The following is an 18398-nucleotide window of genomic DNA, read 5'->3' as shown; positions in this document are numbered from 1 at the left end:
GGGTGAACATGTTTTTTTCTAATTGTGGTCTACACTCCCCTTTTTTCCTAGGTCTTTGCTTCCACTGACCTCGGCCGCAAGTGGAATTTGCTTCAGGAGCGTGTGACCAAGGACAGAATCTTCTGGTAAGTTTCCTGGATTTACATTTTGTGATTAAAAAAAGATGTTGTCACAGACCTTGGTTGACATATGGAGCTTTTTCTATTATACAGCTCTAGCACTACGTGGCTCTTCTCAGTTTGGTATCAGGCACGTTGTTTTCCATTACTGTAGTACCTCCTCAATGTGGGCGGGGTCATTGTATCCTGAACGGGTTGTGATTTCAGCAGTGCTGTTGCTAAATACACCAGACTCTTCTGTTAAATATTGAGATTTTAGAACTTTCCTCGCTAAATGTCGGAGATTGACGCATGTTTTTGGGATTTTTAAGTCTTTTTAACACATCTACAGTTCGGCATCGTTCGGCTTGATTCTTGTGTCAGGCGTCGCGCTCATCAGTGGCCGGCAGTCTGTCGACGTCACATTTTAGTATCGGCTCAGCTCGCTTGGAACCTCGTCAGAGCAGGTGCTAAAAAAAGCACCGGGTCCAAGTTACTATCGCTAATGGAAAAGCAAAAAAATCACGAGTAAGAGTCGAGCCGCGTCATGCTTGAACTGTACAATGGAAAAGCGCTAAAGTAGCCTTCAGATGTCACAGTTTAAGAAATGAGAGGAACAGTACAAAGTGCACAAGGGCTTCGGTTAAATCAGTTTTGTGGAGTAGATAAAAGGCAAGTGAAATGTTGTCACTGCAGGCTCAGATGTACGATTGACCCATCAGTGAAGAGACAGGAAGTTAAACTACTAGCAACTATATAAAACTGTCTTTTTTAGCAAGTGTTACATCACTCTGAGAGCATGGAGCGGAACTGGGAACATGGTCAATTACCAGGAAGATGTTAAAATGGCTTAAAGGAACTGCATTATTGAAAACCCTGAACACAAGAGTCTTCACACAGTATCGCTTGTGTTTTTCCACTCCTGTTGTAGGAAGTTCAAAATCATATTTTCCCCTGGCAGCACCAGATATTGTGTCCAACAGTGCGGTGTGGGAGTTTATTTTTTTCATTTTACTTCATTTCTGGTTCTATTTGAATAAGAAGCTCATCGTAGGAGCTACATTTTGATGGAGCTCTGTCAGATACCGACTGCCTGCTGAGTTAATGGGTTTATTTTTGACAGATCCCATTTTGCTGTTTACTCAGTGATGCTCTAACAATAAAATGACATCTACATCGACATCCTGGCTGCTAATAAATCAGTTTTATGTTTATCATTATAAAAAGGATGAAAAAAAACAGCGCTGATTTTTCCTAAGCTAGGAATATGAATTGAATTTTTATCATAAGCAGCAGAGTTTATAAGGCTGAACCACATTAAAGATGAATCTCTTGACATTTTGTGGGAGAAACTCTCCTCACTTTCCTCTTCGTGTCATCTTTTTTTATCATGTATCTCTCCTTCCATCTGTCCTTTCCTTCCTCCTTTTCTTTCCCACGCAACTCTCCTTTGTGTCTAACCTGCAAAGGTGGAAGATGATACATTCAAATAAATACAGCTGAGTTCACTCTCTCTCCCTCATCTGCTAAAGGTCAGGAAGGCATTTCAAGTCCCTGTCAGTTCCTCTCCCTGCCGATAGTAAATGAGCTGGTTCACACGCTCAGACATCTCTGATTTATACCAACTGTTACGCACAAATCATCCCAACACTGTGCAGTCAAAAGAGGGAAATGTGGTGGAGAGATAAAGAGAGAGAGTCAGGAGGATGAGCCGGCCGTATGTGCTTCCTAACTTTGAGTTTGGATCTGGATATTAAACCGAATATTGAGCGCTATAATTCAGAATGACGGTAAAACATTGTTTCAAAGCAAAGTTGAACCAAAAATGTGAGAATTTATGGGGAAATTAAATGTTTCCCAGGTTATTATAGCATATTAAATAAAAAAAAAAAATCAGCACATCACCAAGGTTATTATAGTTCATCCCCACAACCGTGAACATCTGAACTGTAGTTCATGGCAGTCTGTTTGTTGTTTCTTGAGATTTTGAACCGACTGAAGCAACTGTTTTAAAAGTCCAGTGTGTACAATTTTGGTGAAATTGAAAATAAAATTGTTATACTTCATTTGCACTATAAAGCCCTCAGTCATGGAGAACAGTACGACATTGAACGTGACACACAACACACCAGACAACAAAGGACGACATCCTGCTCAGTTTGTGGCTGTTTGTCCCAACAAGACGTCAAACTTTGTATGAGAATAGACTGCAGTTACACTTTTTGTCGTCCTAGCAGCTCACTTTTGTGGGTCGACCTCCATCCGTATGTACCGTACCATTACTCTGGTACCCCAAAGGAAGAGTACAGAAAAATGGAACGGTTGAGGTTGTTATTTTGTTTCTATCCCTAATGGAAAATCGAATAAATGCATATTGTACCGCACCGAAATGAACCGTTCCCCTCGGTGGAAACACGCCAACACGTTCTCAAACACTCCTGGAAGGGAATGGTGAGGACCACCTCTGGTCCTTGTGCAAGAGAATGTCATGATGCAATGCACTTTTGCCAGTTTGCACGTTTAGTACAACACTGAGAGAACTTGAATTTACCCCGACGGTAAATATATTTCTGTCTTTCCCTCTGTTGTCTTCAAAGCGGCGCCTACAACGTCCTCAGGACCCGATGTTGAACCATAAAATACACGAAAAGTACCCGCGTTCCTACCGACAACTTGCCACTGCTCCGTCTTTATGGCTGTAAACGCTTTGCACACAAAAAGTGGTCCGTTTTCTTTCCCTCAAAGCTGGGCTAAACTTGAACAAAACAACAAAGACCCATAAACTGCCTCTGCAAGCTTCCCCTTCCGCTTCACTGAGTGTTTTTGCTGCTTTGAGTTTATTGATTTGGCTTTATAATCCACAGCTTTAATGGTTCCACTGTTCAGAACCCGAAAGGCAGAGAGACAAAGTTATGGGTAACACGGTGAAAATGCAGCTACGTTTGTCAGATAAATAGATTTTTCGCACGAGTTGGCAGCAAATCTCGGAGACAGGACTCCTAATTAAAGCTGATTTTACGCCATGCGTGAAAGTCTCCACAGAAAAAACAGCCAAACGATTCTTTAGCCACAAACACTTAATTCAGATGACATCAATCTTCTCATCTCCACGTTGAAAACGGGGAGCAAATCAGCAGATGGTTTGACTTTGCTCTGCTGGTTGTCATTATACCTGCAGGTTTGAATCCAGTATGTGTTTTTCTGCGCGCTGGCTAAAGATTCTCTGAAAACAAATCACGTTCTGTTGTGTTTTCTTTGACTCGGGTTAAACTCCCAGCGGCAAACACACACTCAAAGTGCCTGACACAATAAGAGCACCTATGCATGCCCGTGCTATAAATATGCGTGGCCAGAGGAGTTAGAGTCAGCTAGTCATCGTTGGCTCTGGCCTTAGCCTTGCCTGTGGCCTAACGGTCGTAAAAGGCAACAAGAGAACAGGAGTCTGGCAGCCAGCGTGCATAAATCACACAAAAAAAAACCCCACATCACATCACAGCCAATCTGCCGTCAGGGTGGTCTGCTTTACCTTGTTTCTGTGATCCCAGGCTGTAAAGTTTTTCAGCAGATTTGAAACCAAACTGGCGTCTCTAAGTATGACAACTGACAACAAAAGCAAACATCGGAGGAGAGGCGATAAAAACGGATGGCTGGGAAAAGCATGTGGATGAAGGGGAAACCAGAGCTGGAATTCCATTTCTTCCTCCTTTTTCCCCAATTCGGCTCTCTTCATCCATCTCGTCCTATCTCTCTATCGCTCGCCGCATCTCAATTCGCCTACGTTCCCTGAACTGACCAAAAGGGACGAGGGAATCCCACACCCTTAGTGTACGGCTGCCATGAAGCTGCGACTGAACCAGAATGAATAAATGATGGAGTGCCGGTGCAGAGCGTACGTTCACCTTCAGCCGCTTGTGGCATTTGCATTTCAAGCATGGCGCTGACACTTTTATCTCGAGTAACCCCGCGTGAGAAGGCTGAGGTTCAAAGCCTTAGTCAAGGACACTTCAGCGGGAAACATGTGGTCATGAGCATTTGCACGGCTAATAGCCACAGCTAAGTAACCAGCAGTAAGTCGACTTACCTTGAGTACAACTCTTTATCTAACCTTAACTATATTGTACCTGGCCATCTGCAGATATAAGGACATTTTATATAGAGCATTGGCACTGAATCGAATCTATAAATTTCCTTTAGCCATAGACCTTCACCCTTCTGTTGGCACAGACTGACAGACTTCTGAGCCTCAGGACTTCCGTGGCACGACCGTCCAAAAAATTAAAGTGAGTCGAAAATGAAAGTCATCTCGGAAGGAGTAGCAGGAGCTCTCGCTCATTGAACGTCTTCTTGAAAACACTATAGCCATAAAATCAATACAAATCCAGGCATAAGAGGGTTAATATTGTTTTTTTTCTGATAGAGTTGGAACTCTTTGGAACCCTCGTCTTGCTGTCATTAGCTGCTACGAAGGGGAACGCTGTAAAAAAAATATAATGCAATAAATGGATTTTGCGGTTTTTCTGGTCAACCTGAATTTCTACCCATATGATGGAGCAAAACATGACAACACTCAATATCTAGTGCCCGGCGTTCCGGAATGTCGTTGACCCAAAACGTAAATAACGGTACGAACCACCCTAAGAAGATGGAATCGTCCTCCTGCAGACAGAGGAGCGGATCCTGTAGCGTTTCCTGTGATCCGTCCGCTCTGCTCCCTTCCTCCCCCGTCCATCCGCGGCCTGCTAATTGCTCGTAAAGTCTTTTTATAGGCAAAGTAATGAGGTTTTAAATCTCCACTCTATCTTTACTGGGCCAGGGAAATTTCACCGACTACACTACACAGTCCTAATCAGATGAACTTCTTCGTTTACTACTCACTGAAGGGCAGGGTAGAGTATGTCGGTGTACTTCTAAGACGGGACAGGGTTATAAAAAGTGTTTGTGGGGTTTTAAAGCATGCCGGGCCGGACTCGGTACGTCTGAGTGCACTTTACCATGAAAGCGCTGAGCTGTGCATATTTACAGATATATTTATATCAACCAAGACCAAAGGCTATAGAGTACATACACTACAGTACATATACTCTCAGGTTCAATCGCTGTACATTTTTAATCAAAGTCTTACATTTAAAGGTTTTATTTCTCCCAAAATGACTTGATTATTCATAATTATCATATTGCAAAGCAGTGAGGGCCCGCAGATCAACTCCTCCTAAGGGCCCTATAAAGATTTGGGCCGGCACTGCCACAACATGACCACCAAATCTTACACGTTCATGCTTTTTAATGGCAACATTTTACTGCTCATGGAAACTACAACATAGCTTAAGTATGGTCAAGATTGTGATTATAACATATGGTTAGAGTAAAAAAAGATGGTCTTATAATGGTTTGACCTTTGCAAAAATAGAAAGAAGCCACTTTCTCCATTGGGACCAAACATTGGCAAAACCGTCCAGTATGAGGATATTCCAAATATTGAGATATAATTTGTTTTATGGCACTTTCGGGACACCTCATACAAGCTGTAAAGTTGGTTAATGTGGTTTTAGTCTATTTCCACATGAAGTTCCTGCTCCGAAATGTTGATGAACGCCAAAACCCTTTGTGTTTCCAGGTCATTATCTGGTGTGGATGTGGACCCGGATCTGGTGCACATGGAAATGCAAGACACAAGCGGAGGTAAAGTGACGTTTCCTGTTTTTCTTAATTGTTCGCACAGTTTAGTTTGGAGTTTAGTTTATGTTAGTTTCATTCATTCATTCATTGACCAAAGGAGAAAAAAAAATCCCACATTTCCATATTCTGAATGAAAGGGAGCAGAAAGGAGAATTAATCCAGTTAAATCTGCCCCTTTGTCGCAATAAATACTTTACAAAGAGCATCATATATGTCATACGCAACATCTGTTTCCGTTATTGCGGATTAGGAATCGGGAAGACTCTGATGCGTCCGATGACGTTAAAATCGTGTCTGTTAAGGCCTCACACTACAGGATAATTTGGTCAAATAATCTGTTCAAATCATCAATGAAATCGGAAGGCACCAATGATTGTCGGAAGGGCCAGATCGGAACCAAAATCTGGCCAATTATTCTCTAGTGTGGGGTTAGGCTTTGAACGGGTTTAACTGATCCAATGTCAGTGGCTGTTTTATTTATACAGCACATTTCATTTCCTAAGGCAAGAAAGTAAACCAATAAACTCAAGGAGAACTTGATGTGCAAACATATCAAACATAAAGCGAACAGAGAGAATCAATCAATCACAGTTACGTCCACTGCTGCTTCTGCTTTAGCTGTTATGTTGTTGCCCAACTTTTCTTTGCTGAAAACCTGAAGGCATTTGAGGACGAAACGGGATGTACACCCGAACAACTCATTGGGAAAATAATATTTATTCGACAGATTGCTCGATCATGAAAGATCTTTTTTTTTCTTCTGCCTGAATCATTGTGATGGAGAGGATTAACAATCACAGCACTTGCCTGCAGCATAAATGCAGGTTATAGAAGAGAAGAGGTGAATGGTTGACCTTGGTTGGCCTGTTTTTTTGCACATCTAGAGACAAAGAAACAATGAGAGACTGGATTATCATATCAGCTGAGCGACAGACAAGAAGTCTATGAGAGAGAGAGTTCTGGACTTCACTTTCTATCGGTGTCCCAACCCATAATCCCCTGCTCCAAATAAACCTGAGCAGGCAGAGTTAGAGAGTGGTGACAGATAGTGAAGGGTATGGTTTTTTTTCCCATATTATTTATTGACTCTATTCCAGCATAAACTCCCCTCTAGCGAAAAAATACCAACTCGTCTTGAATCCCCACGAGGAGACACTCAATCTTTTAACCTACACACAGAGAGACTCTGCCTGCAATGTGAAAGCTGTCAGCCCCAACAAGGCCGCCTGTGATTGTGGAGGGTAAAAAGGAGAGGCTGTCTGTCTGGGACAGCTGCCCAGGCCTGAGTGCTCTTCCTGAGGCTAGGCAGCACCACATGGTCCATCCAACCCTTTCCTTCCGTCTCCTCCTTTGTTTCCTTTCTGGTCCCCCCCCTTTTCCTCTCGTAGCATCTGCGCTCGGATAGATGGATAGTCGAGTGGAGCCGGAGCGATCAGGCATGCCGAACCAATCTGCCACCACCCACCTCCCTGTCACATGTGGCATGGCCAAGGTTAAACACTGGGCACAGCACAGAGACCTACACAAAGTTTGCAGGAGCCTCTGCAAAAAAAAAAAGGCTGTAGGAGTCGTCCTCGTGCCATGTCGTCGCTGTGGCTGATGACAGGGACGCGCGGGGGGCTCCGGGGGAAACGCGGGGTGGTCGCTTGATGGATGAGCCGCGAGTACAGGGCGGCCGGCAGGGAGTGTGTGTCTGAGTGTGTGTCATTAGGGAGACTGATGTGCAGGAAAGCGTGAGCGTACCTTGTTCATGCACCGATACACACGAGCATGCAAGCGTTCGCACACTTTGAGACAGACGAACACACATGTGTAAACAAACACACACGCACACACAGAGTGTACGGCACACACTCTTCATTCAGTCCTCCCACTTGTATAGAAATGAATAATGGCTCGGTACGTCGAGTTTGTCTACGATAGCGTTCTGTTACAGTCTAACGTTTTTTTACTAAATATTGTCAATTTTACAATTTTCAACTATAGTGCTATCAATTATTAGTATAATCGATTCATCATTTTCTTTTCAATAACTTAACCACATTTTGTGGTTCTTCAGCTTCTTAAATGTGAATATTTTTTGGTTTCCTTGCGTCACATAACTAAAGAAATCATTCAAACTGAATCATTTTGGTTTGTGGACAAAACAAGACATTTGAGAACATCGTCATTTCCACGTTTGGTAAAAGACTGATCAACATTTTCCGACGTTCCAAATTTCCCACATTGAAACCTCCGTTCTTTCAGCTTTTTATTACCTTTTGAAATATTGAACTCTCCTGCTTATTTTTAAGTCAGTTGAGAGGTTCGATCGAAGGCGGGCAACAGCATGACTCAGCATTCCCAACTGCATTTTCTGGAGAAAATGGCTCATGTTGTCGTCATAAAGTAAGTCCACACAGATCACACGATCACTGCGCCCCTCACTTATTCATTCACATTCATACTGTACGTCTCCCTGCAATGAACCATTTACATGATGTTATATATGAGTTTACTTTTTTCTTTCGCTGATATCTGTACCATGGATTTTTCTCCAGTTTGGGCCCAAAACCAATACTGAATATTTTACCAGCTCATTCATGTTATAAAAAAAATCAATAATGACTATCATACTGCCAAATAAATGTCTTACACATTTTCAATAATTTGCTTTGCAGGTTTGGCTGCCAAACTCTAATTATGTTGGTATATTTAAACTACTCCAACTAAGGTTTCTGATGAATGTAAGGGGCGGAAGAAAGTACTGGTTTAAATCTGAACGTTACATAGCCTTAATTATAAGTCACTCCGGTTTTCCTTGTCGTATCTCAGCTGGAAGTGTGCTTGTGCATGTGTGTCCTCCCCCTGTGTGTGTGTGTGTGTGTGTGTGGGTGCGTGTGCGGACAGCAAACAGCATGACAAAATGTCAGCGCCACAACTTGGAATCGAACACACACAGATCAGTATAATAGTTTTTAATGACTTCTCCCGGCGTGTGCCGCTTTGATTAAACGTCCAGGCTCTTTCAATAATTTACTTTAGCGCGTTTGTTTGACCAGACGCTTCATGAACAAAGAAAGAGGTGAAGGAATATTCAGTGAGGAGGACACGCTGAAATAAATTTGATTTTAGGTCAGTGCAGCTTCTTTTTTTTTTTTCTTCTAATGAGAAAATGTCCTTTCCCACACATGTAAAGAGCATGTTTGTTTTTTGAAAATGTACGACCACTTTCCGTAAGAATCGCGGCTTTTTTCTTTTAATTTGTTTTGGGACTTGCACTTCTAGGCCACCGTACTGTAGGCAGGTTGATGGAATGAGCTTTACATTTACTACTAAAATGTAACAAAGAAAGAAATACTAAAAACAACAATATCACCAAACAGGGAGAAGCAAAATCACATCGCTGCGCTCGAAATCTTGTAATCCAATAATCCGATTGCTATGAAATGTGATGATTCCTCTCCCCAAAGAGCCTGAAACCACTCTGCGGTTCGGTGTCGGCCGCAGCCACATCTGCGTATCGTTACAGCAACTTTTCTTTGTCAAAGATTTATGTCAGAGTCGATGTGGCGAGCGTCTGATCCGCAGAGGAGTTTGCTAAACGTTTTAATTCGTATCAGTCGGTGGCGGTGGGAGTCACGCTCGACGTGAACACGAGTGGAGTCAGTTGTGGGTCAGAATAAGTGTTGTGGGTTTGTGCGCCGTGTGCATCCCTGTTATTATAACTCACAGCTGAACTGACACCCTCCTGTTTGTGGGGGTGCAGAGTGTGTGCATCAGTGTGTGTGTGTGTTTCCTCTGTTGCCAGCTTGTCACCTCTGGGCGGAGAATCACGGCTGATTTCAGCAGTCAATGTTGCTGATGCAGCTTCTGGTTGAAATTCAATACCGTCTGAGCTTTGCAACAGAGTCTAACCTCTCCATGTGTCTCTGAGGAAAATCCCCTCTGGCCGTGTGGATGCTCCAAGTGCATGCTATAAGTCTATGGGGAAGCTGTCATATCTTATAGAGTTTGGGAAGTGACGTCTCCATTTTTCTATTTGCCTGGTTTCTCTCTCACGCCTCATCTTCTGTGTCCGATTTAGCTTTGTCCTCTTCTCAGTCTCTCTTGGTTTGTGTGAGCCACTTTGTGGATGATATTTCTGACAAACGGAACATGTTTTCCTATTCAGATTGTGTCTATTAGCATTTTTCTGGCAAAAATGATAAATATTCTGAATATTAATCACCCCCTACTCGTATTTTCTCACCGTAAATAAGGAAATAACCTTGAAATTTCTACACCCGAAATCAGAGGTGGAAAGAGTGCTGAAATATTTTTGATAAATATAAGTGAAAGTACTGGTCTAAAATGTCCACAATTGCAATACATTGCAATAAAAATACAACAAAATATATGTTTTAGGTATAGAATTTTCAAAAGAATGATGTATACTTCAAAATAATAGCATAGATTATAGATTATCTAGCACAAGATAATTCAAATAAAATATTTTTTGGTTTAATGCAGCTGTAAGGGATCATTATGGCACCATCAGCATGTTAATATGTTAAGTTAGCACCTGTGTTTAGCTGTCGTCGGCGTGACAGTTCATTATTTCCGGTTTGACAGGAAGTTCAGTTTGAAAGTCTGTATCTGTGTGTTTTGATGCAACTTAACAGCGGAAAGGTACGAAGAAAACGGGAAAAAAACGGTGAAAGTTCGGGGGAAGATTAACATGACAGAGATAATTAAGTAGATAACACATTTAACAGATAACAGTTAAGAGATTAAGAGAACAATTCAAGACGGAGTGGCAACAAGGTAAATTGTGTTTTGAGTCTTTTATTTAATGGCTGCTAGCTTACTCGGAAATGCTAATGTTCCTGTCTATTTTTTTTGGCTAGCACTTACGTTGGTCTTTCAAGATCAATTCAACTTTATGACCGTCAGTAATGGCTCCCCCTTTCTTTGACTGGATGCTACAGCAGCAACGTGTGTGTTTCTTCACTTGTAACCAGCGGTAACCACTCCTCCTCCCCGTCTGTGTCTCTGCAGGTTACCTGTACGTCACCTGCCTCATCCAGAACTGCTCGGACAAAATGGTGACGGCTCAGTTCCTCGGCAAAATCGACCACAACTCTCTGGTGGTGCAGGACGACTACATATTTGTCAAGGTAGCCATGAGGAAAACATCTGATGAACATATGATGAATATACTGTATATCCCCTGCAGGTCCAGCCTGCTTATTATTACAGCTTCTACTTTAATCGATACTCTAACTGATAATTTAGTCTAAAATTCAATACCAGGAATTGATGAAAACAGTTAAATATGTGAAGCATGTCCACGAGAGGTGACACGTATCCACGTTAACCTGTTAATCAGTGTCGGAAAGAACATCTTTTGGGGCTACTTCATTTGATAAATTCGTGTAACTTGAATGAAGCCATGTACTATTAGTCACACTCGACAGGGACAGGTCCCCACCAAGGGCAAAAGTCCTAGACATTGTGAACACAAAGGGGACAAGAGTACACGTGGCCTTTGCTCCTGTTTGTCCTCCAGTTAAAATCATCACATCTTGCAGAATTTGTAACTGATTTTAAAGTCACATGTATATCACTGCCCCTGCACTGTGATGTGTGTATACACACAAACACTCCCACAGTCAGGTCTGGTAGAACTGCTTAACAGAGTACTCAAATAACACAAATAATGTCACATTGTGTTTGTTCAAATAGAGACAGAATAATTACTGAATAATAACATCAACAACAAAAAATAACTAAATTATTGTGTGTATGTGTTTTTTTTCTCCCGAATCAAACAGAACTGAGGGAGAAAAGTGACTTTCATTAGCATTAGACAAACAACGGTGTCTTCCCACCGCATAAAGTCTCTATTGTTAATCACACTTCACTCCCTAACTGCAGTAATTACTGAATTAATGCCACTTAGCTGCACCATCTAAACGTGTCCCAGTGAAACCTGCATCCTCCCTGCTGTTTATTATTATTGTCACTCAGCATTTGTGTTCACTTGTGTCTGTGTTTAAAGGAAAGCCACTGCCTAAAATAGAGAGAGACAATATTCAGATTTCATTTACTCTTCGATACTAAATGTTTTAGTGCAGGCAAAGCCAAGAGTGGTGACAGTGGGGAGTGCTTTTTTCTGAAAGTGTCACTTGGGGTATGATAAGTTCACCTCGCGTTTAAGTCACTGTCAGTCACAAAAGGCTCCCTCTGCTGAGAAATGCAGCCTCAGCTGTTTCGGTTTTCTGGTTCAGTGCTCCGATCAGATCGCTCTGCCCGGGGGTTTCGGGGGGGAGTTTTGGACTGTGCGAGCACCATGATTCAGCATTTTACCCACAGGCTCCTGTTTGTCAGTTGGATACCGATGCAGGTTTACCTTTCTGCTCAGTATGACTCCCCCAACAACAGATGGCGACCTCTGCTCTGTAACTCCGCTCACTGCACATCGCTTCATGTTGACTTCCTCATTTTTCTCTTTGAAGGCTTTTCTTCTCGGTCTTCAGGCGGGGAAATATATTGACATATCTTAGGCTAAATAGTATTTTCTGACATAAAAGCGTTGGATTCTGCTGCTGCCGTCTCTGTGACTCTAAAGTCAAATTTCAATCTCACAATGTTTTATTCAAACTGGCATTACCCAGGTCCAAACAAGTTCTAATAAAAGTGGTTGATAGATTCAGTTTTCTTTGAGGACTTGCGGCTATTTTAATCACCAGCTCTTCGTTTTAAAGTGACAATCCCCCAAAAATGTCCCAGCTCCAGCGACCAAAACAGTATGACTCACTGTCTCTTTGCGTTTCATGTCATTGTAAGGTGGATATATTTAGGTTTTAGATTGTCAGTCACATCAAGAAGAAGCTTCACGGCGTACCGTGGGTGTAGGACGAACGGCTTTAGCTGTATGTCGACGACGCAACTTAGTTGATGTGAAAAGGTAATAGTTAGTCAAGGAAGTACAATGAATTCCTTGTGTAACACAGTGAAAACACTAATGCGAGAAAATATCTCTATTTTATATTAGGGATGGGAATCATGTCGGTCCAATACTGGTCAAAATCACTGGATCAGACTGTAAAAATGTAAATAATAATCAGCAAAAGCATTTTAGCTGAGTTATGTTTGGGCTGTTTATTCCTTCTATTTAGGAGAGCAATATTTGTTACACAGTTGAAGAATTATGTCTTGAAATGACTCACAAATGTGTTGTTAACAGCTCTATAAATGGTAATTTCAGTATCGGTAGATACTGGAGTTTGTAATATCAGTATCAGTTTTGGACACAAAGAAGTTGTATCGTCCCTTTCCTACTTTAAATTTGTATCATGTGCAGACTGTTGCTCCAAAACTGTCATGTCACTGTTGCAAGTTTTTGCATTTTTGTCTTATTTTATTTCTTCCATCTCTCCCAGGTCACCACAGGAAATCGGACCAAACACTATGTGTCCTACCGGCGCACCGAGTTTGTCCAGATGAGATTTCCGAAGTACGCCTTACCAAAGGTAAAGCACAACTTTCTGTACATTATTTTTTGGTTTTATAGCTTCAAAAACACACAAACACACAATTTAAATCATGATCCTGTACGTTTTGGTGCATATTTTTTTGTCTTTTGTGATATGTTAATGTTTGAGTGACTTTCATCTCAGTACAACACAATCCTCAAACCCTTTCTGCACTCTGCATCCACTGAGAGTTGCTGTGTGTATGTTTTGTTCACATATGCATATCCACGGATTCATTTATACTGTTTTGGTCTGGCAATCCACCCATGTGTATCCTACAAGAGCCGCAATGTTTATTCACTTAGTCAATTTTAAACCATTTGAGTGTTTTTTCAATAATTAAAACAAGTTTTTGGATTTTTCAGCTTCTTAAAGGTGAATATTTTCTGGTTTCTTTGCTCCATGTAACAAAGAAGTCATTAAAACTGAATCATTTTGGTTTGTGGGACAAAACAAGACATTTGAGAACATATCTGCATTTTTTCAACATTTTCTGACATTTTACAGACCAAATAAGTACTTCATTAATCGAGGATATAATCAACAGATTAATCAATTATGAAAATAATATCATACTTTCCATTCTAGTCCAAAATGTTGTGCCACCTGATGCATGCACAGTTGCTACGTAAATTCAGGACTGTCAAAGGTTTTGGAAAGAGTATAAACATCTAGGTCGGGGTTAGATTTTTTTGTGGGTTGCCAAATACATTTTTCCCGGCCCCTTGCTTACAGTTTTTAGAACTGTGTTCTAAATACCATGCATCCACTTCTAGAATTCATTAATCGAACATGTATCTTTTGTAAATGTCTGGTTTTCCTCTTCGTAACGATATAAGGTGTTACAGAAATTACATATTATGCTAAAAGTTTCCCTCCCAGTACAATTTTATATTGAGAATTGAGTTTGTCCTCTTTAAAAAGCGGTTCACCGTATAAAAAAGTTTGTGAAACACTGCTCGAGTGGAAGATGACATTTATCATCACAGGTACCATAACAGCCACAAACGACTTCAGCTAGGACACGGATGTAAACACGGAGGTGTCGCTGAATTATTTAAAACTACATTTTATTGAGGAGAGCCTTGCATTATTCAAGTCTAACAAAATGGTTTCTGGACAGTTTAACTGTTCCCCTGTCTACAAAGAGATTCTGTGCAGTTCTGTTGCAAAACTGAATTCTTGAGTTTGGCTGAGACTCACACGAGACTTCGGCGGACAAATCATCTTCCACAAGTCCCAGTCGTTTGTATGAAATTCCCCCTTTTTTGTGCCTCTGTGTTCTGCGTTCGCCTGCGGAGCTGCAGCAAAGTGACGGGAACACAAAGGAAAGGGGTATTACACTTTAAAGACATGACACGACTTTGGAAGATACACAGTCAAAGTAACCAGAACCAGCTTCAGCTAAACTCTGAAACACAGTTTTTTTTGCACTACAACTACAGTCGGCTGTGAGGTTCAGGTTCACCAGAACTGAAGAATCTTCTTGTATGAAAGGTGAAACATCTTCAGGAAAACTTAAGCAAGTGCAGATGCCAATATCTACACTTATGAGGACATTATTTAGAACTATAGTGACAAGAGTTTTTTTTAAAGAAAGTGTCTAAGACAGTTTGGCCTTTGAAGACGTTAAAGCTGCAGTGTGCAAATTGTGTTGATTTTTTTGTTGTTGGATGATTTATTATTCTGCGTCTCTTTGGTCTTTGTGAACACGAATGGTGTGTCCGTCATATGAAAACAGGTCCTGTCAAGCAAAACTATCAGACCTGACTGAGGGAGAGTTTGTGTGTGTAACAGTCCTTTAATTTACATTTAAATTCTTCTCTATTAACTCACTTTATGCCAATATATTTAGTTGAATTTTCAAACCTACAGCTTCATAATCCTATTATGAATGTATTCCACTCCTTTGTTGTCAGATGTATCCGCACTCATTATTAAATATTCTCCTCCGCGCATTGATCGTCGGAGCCGTTGCATCCTGTGCGTCAGTGACACGGGCTAAGGCGATAAATGAGCTCCACTCCAATAAAAGGCAGGACAGGAACCTTTGCTGTCGGTGCAGGCGACTCGGGGGGCAGCTTTACCGTGGCACCGGGCTTGAGTGCTATTGAATTGTGCTGATTGAACGCCGAGCCCGGGGAGATAGCTCATGCATTTTTCAGCCTTACGCCGAGAAAAGAAAACATTTAAGACGATCACTGGCATTGACACCCTGTCAGAGAGGAGAGTGTGCAGTGTGTTTTACACACACACACACACACACACACACACATAGAGAGAGAGACTCCAGAAAATGTATAGGATTACTCTTGTTCAACTTCAGCTCACCACTTAGAGAGATCCTGTGCCTCAATTGCTCGACCAAAGCAAATACTACGACCCTCAGTGATTTTTAAGGAAGGTGAAAAGGATTGAATGACACACACACACACACACACGATTGATTAGGTTTGTCACAAAGGTAATGGCTAAATTGGATTCTATGTGAGTGTGGGTGTACTTGTATCTTTGTAAGCACCAAAAAGCCACAGGAAGCAAGGACATTTTGGGAAAGTGAGGGGCATTGCATTTTCCAATCCTGTCACACTGTGGGGTTTGAATTGGGTTCATGTCAGGGTTTGGCTAAGGGTTATGGTTAGGCCAGTAGTTTACAGGGCATACTAATAATGTTTCTATTTTCATGTTGAAAATCAATCTCTCTCTGCAGTCTGCAGATTTAATTGAGAGCTTTGTACGTAGATTGGTATTGGGAAGTTAATTGGAGGCGCGTCAAACGATCTCCACCACGCGATTCCACCAGGCATCGCTGGTCTGCCTGCACCACACTGCCATTCCAGCGGCGATGGCAGCACAATTCAACTGTCTCTTCCATTTCCTGTTGTTTCCTGGTAATCGAAAGAAAGTTTGCACAGCAGCTCCATGTAACCATTTTGAACAGGCACAGCTTTCTGTCGTCCAATTTATTTATTTTGTTCAGACTACTTGTTTTTCCGGGGCGTGGCCCGTAACTATAGAAATAAATGTAGAAGACCAGACTAGACCATGTCAATATGGACACACGCAGGTCGGATCTGATCACTTCTGTCCGGATATGCTTACGTACAAATCCGACAAGGCCCAAATCTCCAGGGAATGAATGTAAGGTCCTCTGAAGTCATGGAAACCAGTGTGTGTATTTGTGTTAGTTAAAGTGCGCCCGAGTTGCTGCCTCTCTCTTGTCTCCCTCTCTCTCTACATGTGTCCTCTTACTTGGGTGAGCAGATAGGTCACACGTCGTGAAGCTTTTAAGTGAGGCGACACAGAGGAGGAGGAGAAGAGAGGGGGGGGGACAGCATGGGAGAAATACAGAGGGAAGTGAAGGATGGGGTGAGAGGAGAAAGTGCTTCTGTGTGTGTGTGTGTGAGAGAGAGAGAGAGAGAGAGAGAGAGAGGAAGAGAGGGAGTGTTTCCATGTTTTTCCACTTTGAATAATTGAAAGGCCGGAGGATAAAAAATGCAGAGGCCATCAGAGGAAAGCAGTTTGGCTCTGTCCTGTGAGACCTGACCTGAGTTATGGATTAACCACACACACACACATGCATACAGCTTACTGGGCTGTGAAATCACAGGTAATATTTGTCCCTTCTTCCATCCTCTCTCCTACTGTCTGTCACCCATGGTTGTTATCACCTCTATGTGTTTAACATTTTAACCAAAGTGACATCGTACAAGTACAGTGTGCAGTCGCTGTCAGGTTCACAGAGGGAAGGCTTTACTGTAAAGACACTGCTGTGGTGGTCACTGTCACTGGAACATTACCCGAAAGTTAATCTATGTTATACCTATCATGTACCTATTTTGTAAATACTTAGATATATGATCTACAGACTATCCGTGATTCTCAATTCAATTAGATAATTGAAAATCTTCAATATCTTAAACTGGAATTATTTCATTTTATTCATTTACATCATTAGGAATCTCAAATAGGAATTAAGAAATAAATAAATTATGGCTATCTGTAATAAATACCCACACTAGCTACCACCCTATTTTGAAATGGCATGTCAGCTAATGTGTAAATATTAACCCAGATGAGCACAGATGAGAGCTGCAGGTGCACCCTTGGTAAGTTGCCATGGGAACAATACACAACTCCTTATATAGACGAGAGTTAAAAACGGGAGTAACGATAACTGTACAGAAGTCACAATCTGATTTAAAAAAATTGGAGTACTTTTTGCTCAGGTGTGTATTTTATAAAAAATCTATTTTCATCAGATTGCCTATAGGTATTCTTATATCATTATTATTATTGTATTGTTGTATTATAGCCTCTGTATATACATTTTAACATAGTAATGGAAAGAAAGCAGCCTATGCTCTGTGCTCAAAGGGTTAATTATCAGAATGAAATTGTACTTATATCGTTAAATATCTTAAATTGGAATTAAGGAAGAAATGAAGAATGAAGAAATATGTAATACATATAATATATTTTGAAATGGCTTGTAGATATTAATATTATTCTACCAATTCAATGTAAATCCTGTTTGCCTTCGCATGCAAAAACACCAAAACTTACAGTGACCTTTGGAATTTCAACATGACTTGAAAAGTAAAAAGTCCGGCAAAGTTCGCAAGAGCACCGGACTCTTTCCTCATCCGCAACACTGTTCTGCATGAAATGGTAACAGTTGAAACAGCGGGGTGAGACGAATGTGTCAGAGCAGCGCTGGCGAAAGACATCAGTCATCGCCTCCATATTCCTCCTCAAACAGCAAAGATCAGGCAGTGTGCGGAGGCACGTCATTTGTGTTTCTGCTGAAAAACACTAAACAGTGGCTGGAGATTAACAGCAACCACCAAAAGTTATACTGTAGCTTTAAGTACTCGTGAAAGCTAAAAATGTGTGAGCCTACTGTATCAAAGACCTCTTCACTAGATTCACTATGAATAATGTCCAAGGGCCATGATGGGGATTTTAATATGATTAATAGGATGCGTTGAGTGTGGAAGAAAATGAGCCCAATGCTGCTGAGAGAGAGTGAGCAGACTGGAGAGGCTGTTATGTGACAGATGACTGCCAGGGGAAATCTGGCATTAGAAGTTGTCCTTTTTTCCCATTAAGTGAGCGAGACGTT

The 18398-nt window shown here is 41.5% G+C and overlaps 1 protein-coding gene across 11 annotated transcripts in view; it reads left to right on the top strand.

Annotated features, from left to right (window-relative positions):
• Positions 1-18398, top strand: part of sorcs2 (sortilin-related VPS10 domain containing receptor 2) — a 292242-nt gene that overhangs the window by 240081 nt on the left and 33763 nt on the right. For all 11 annotated transcript variants that reach the window (XM_058625361.1, XM_058625360.1, XM_058625362.1 and 8 more), the window contains exons 5-8: positions 52-125; positions 5713-5777; positions 10794-10912; positions 13181-13270. In XM_058625361.1, the coding sequence (XP_058481344.1) occupies positions 52-125; positions 5713-5777; positions 10794-10912; positions 13181-13270 (348 nt within the window). The remainder of the gene's footprint in view (positions 1-51; positions 126-5712; positions 5778-10793; positions 10913-13180; positions 13271-18398) is intronic.

This window comes from Solea solea, chromosome 3, assembly GCF_958295425.1.
Source record: "Solea solea chromosome 3, fSolSol10.1, whole genome shotgun sequence".
In the NCBI taxonomy this organism is placed as follows: domain Eukaryota; kingdom Metazoa; phylum Chordata; class Actinopteri; order Pleuronectiformes; family Soleidae; genus Solea; species Solea solea.
Note: the sequence above shows the minus strand (reverse complement) of the source record. Positions and strands in the feature narration are given on the sequence as shown.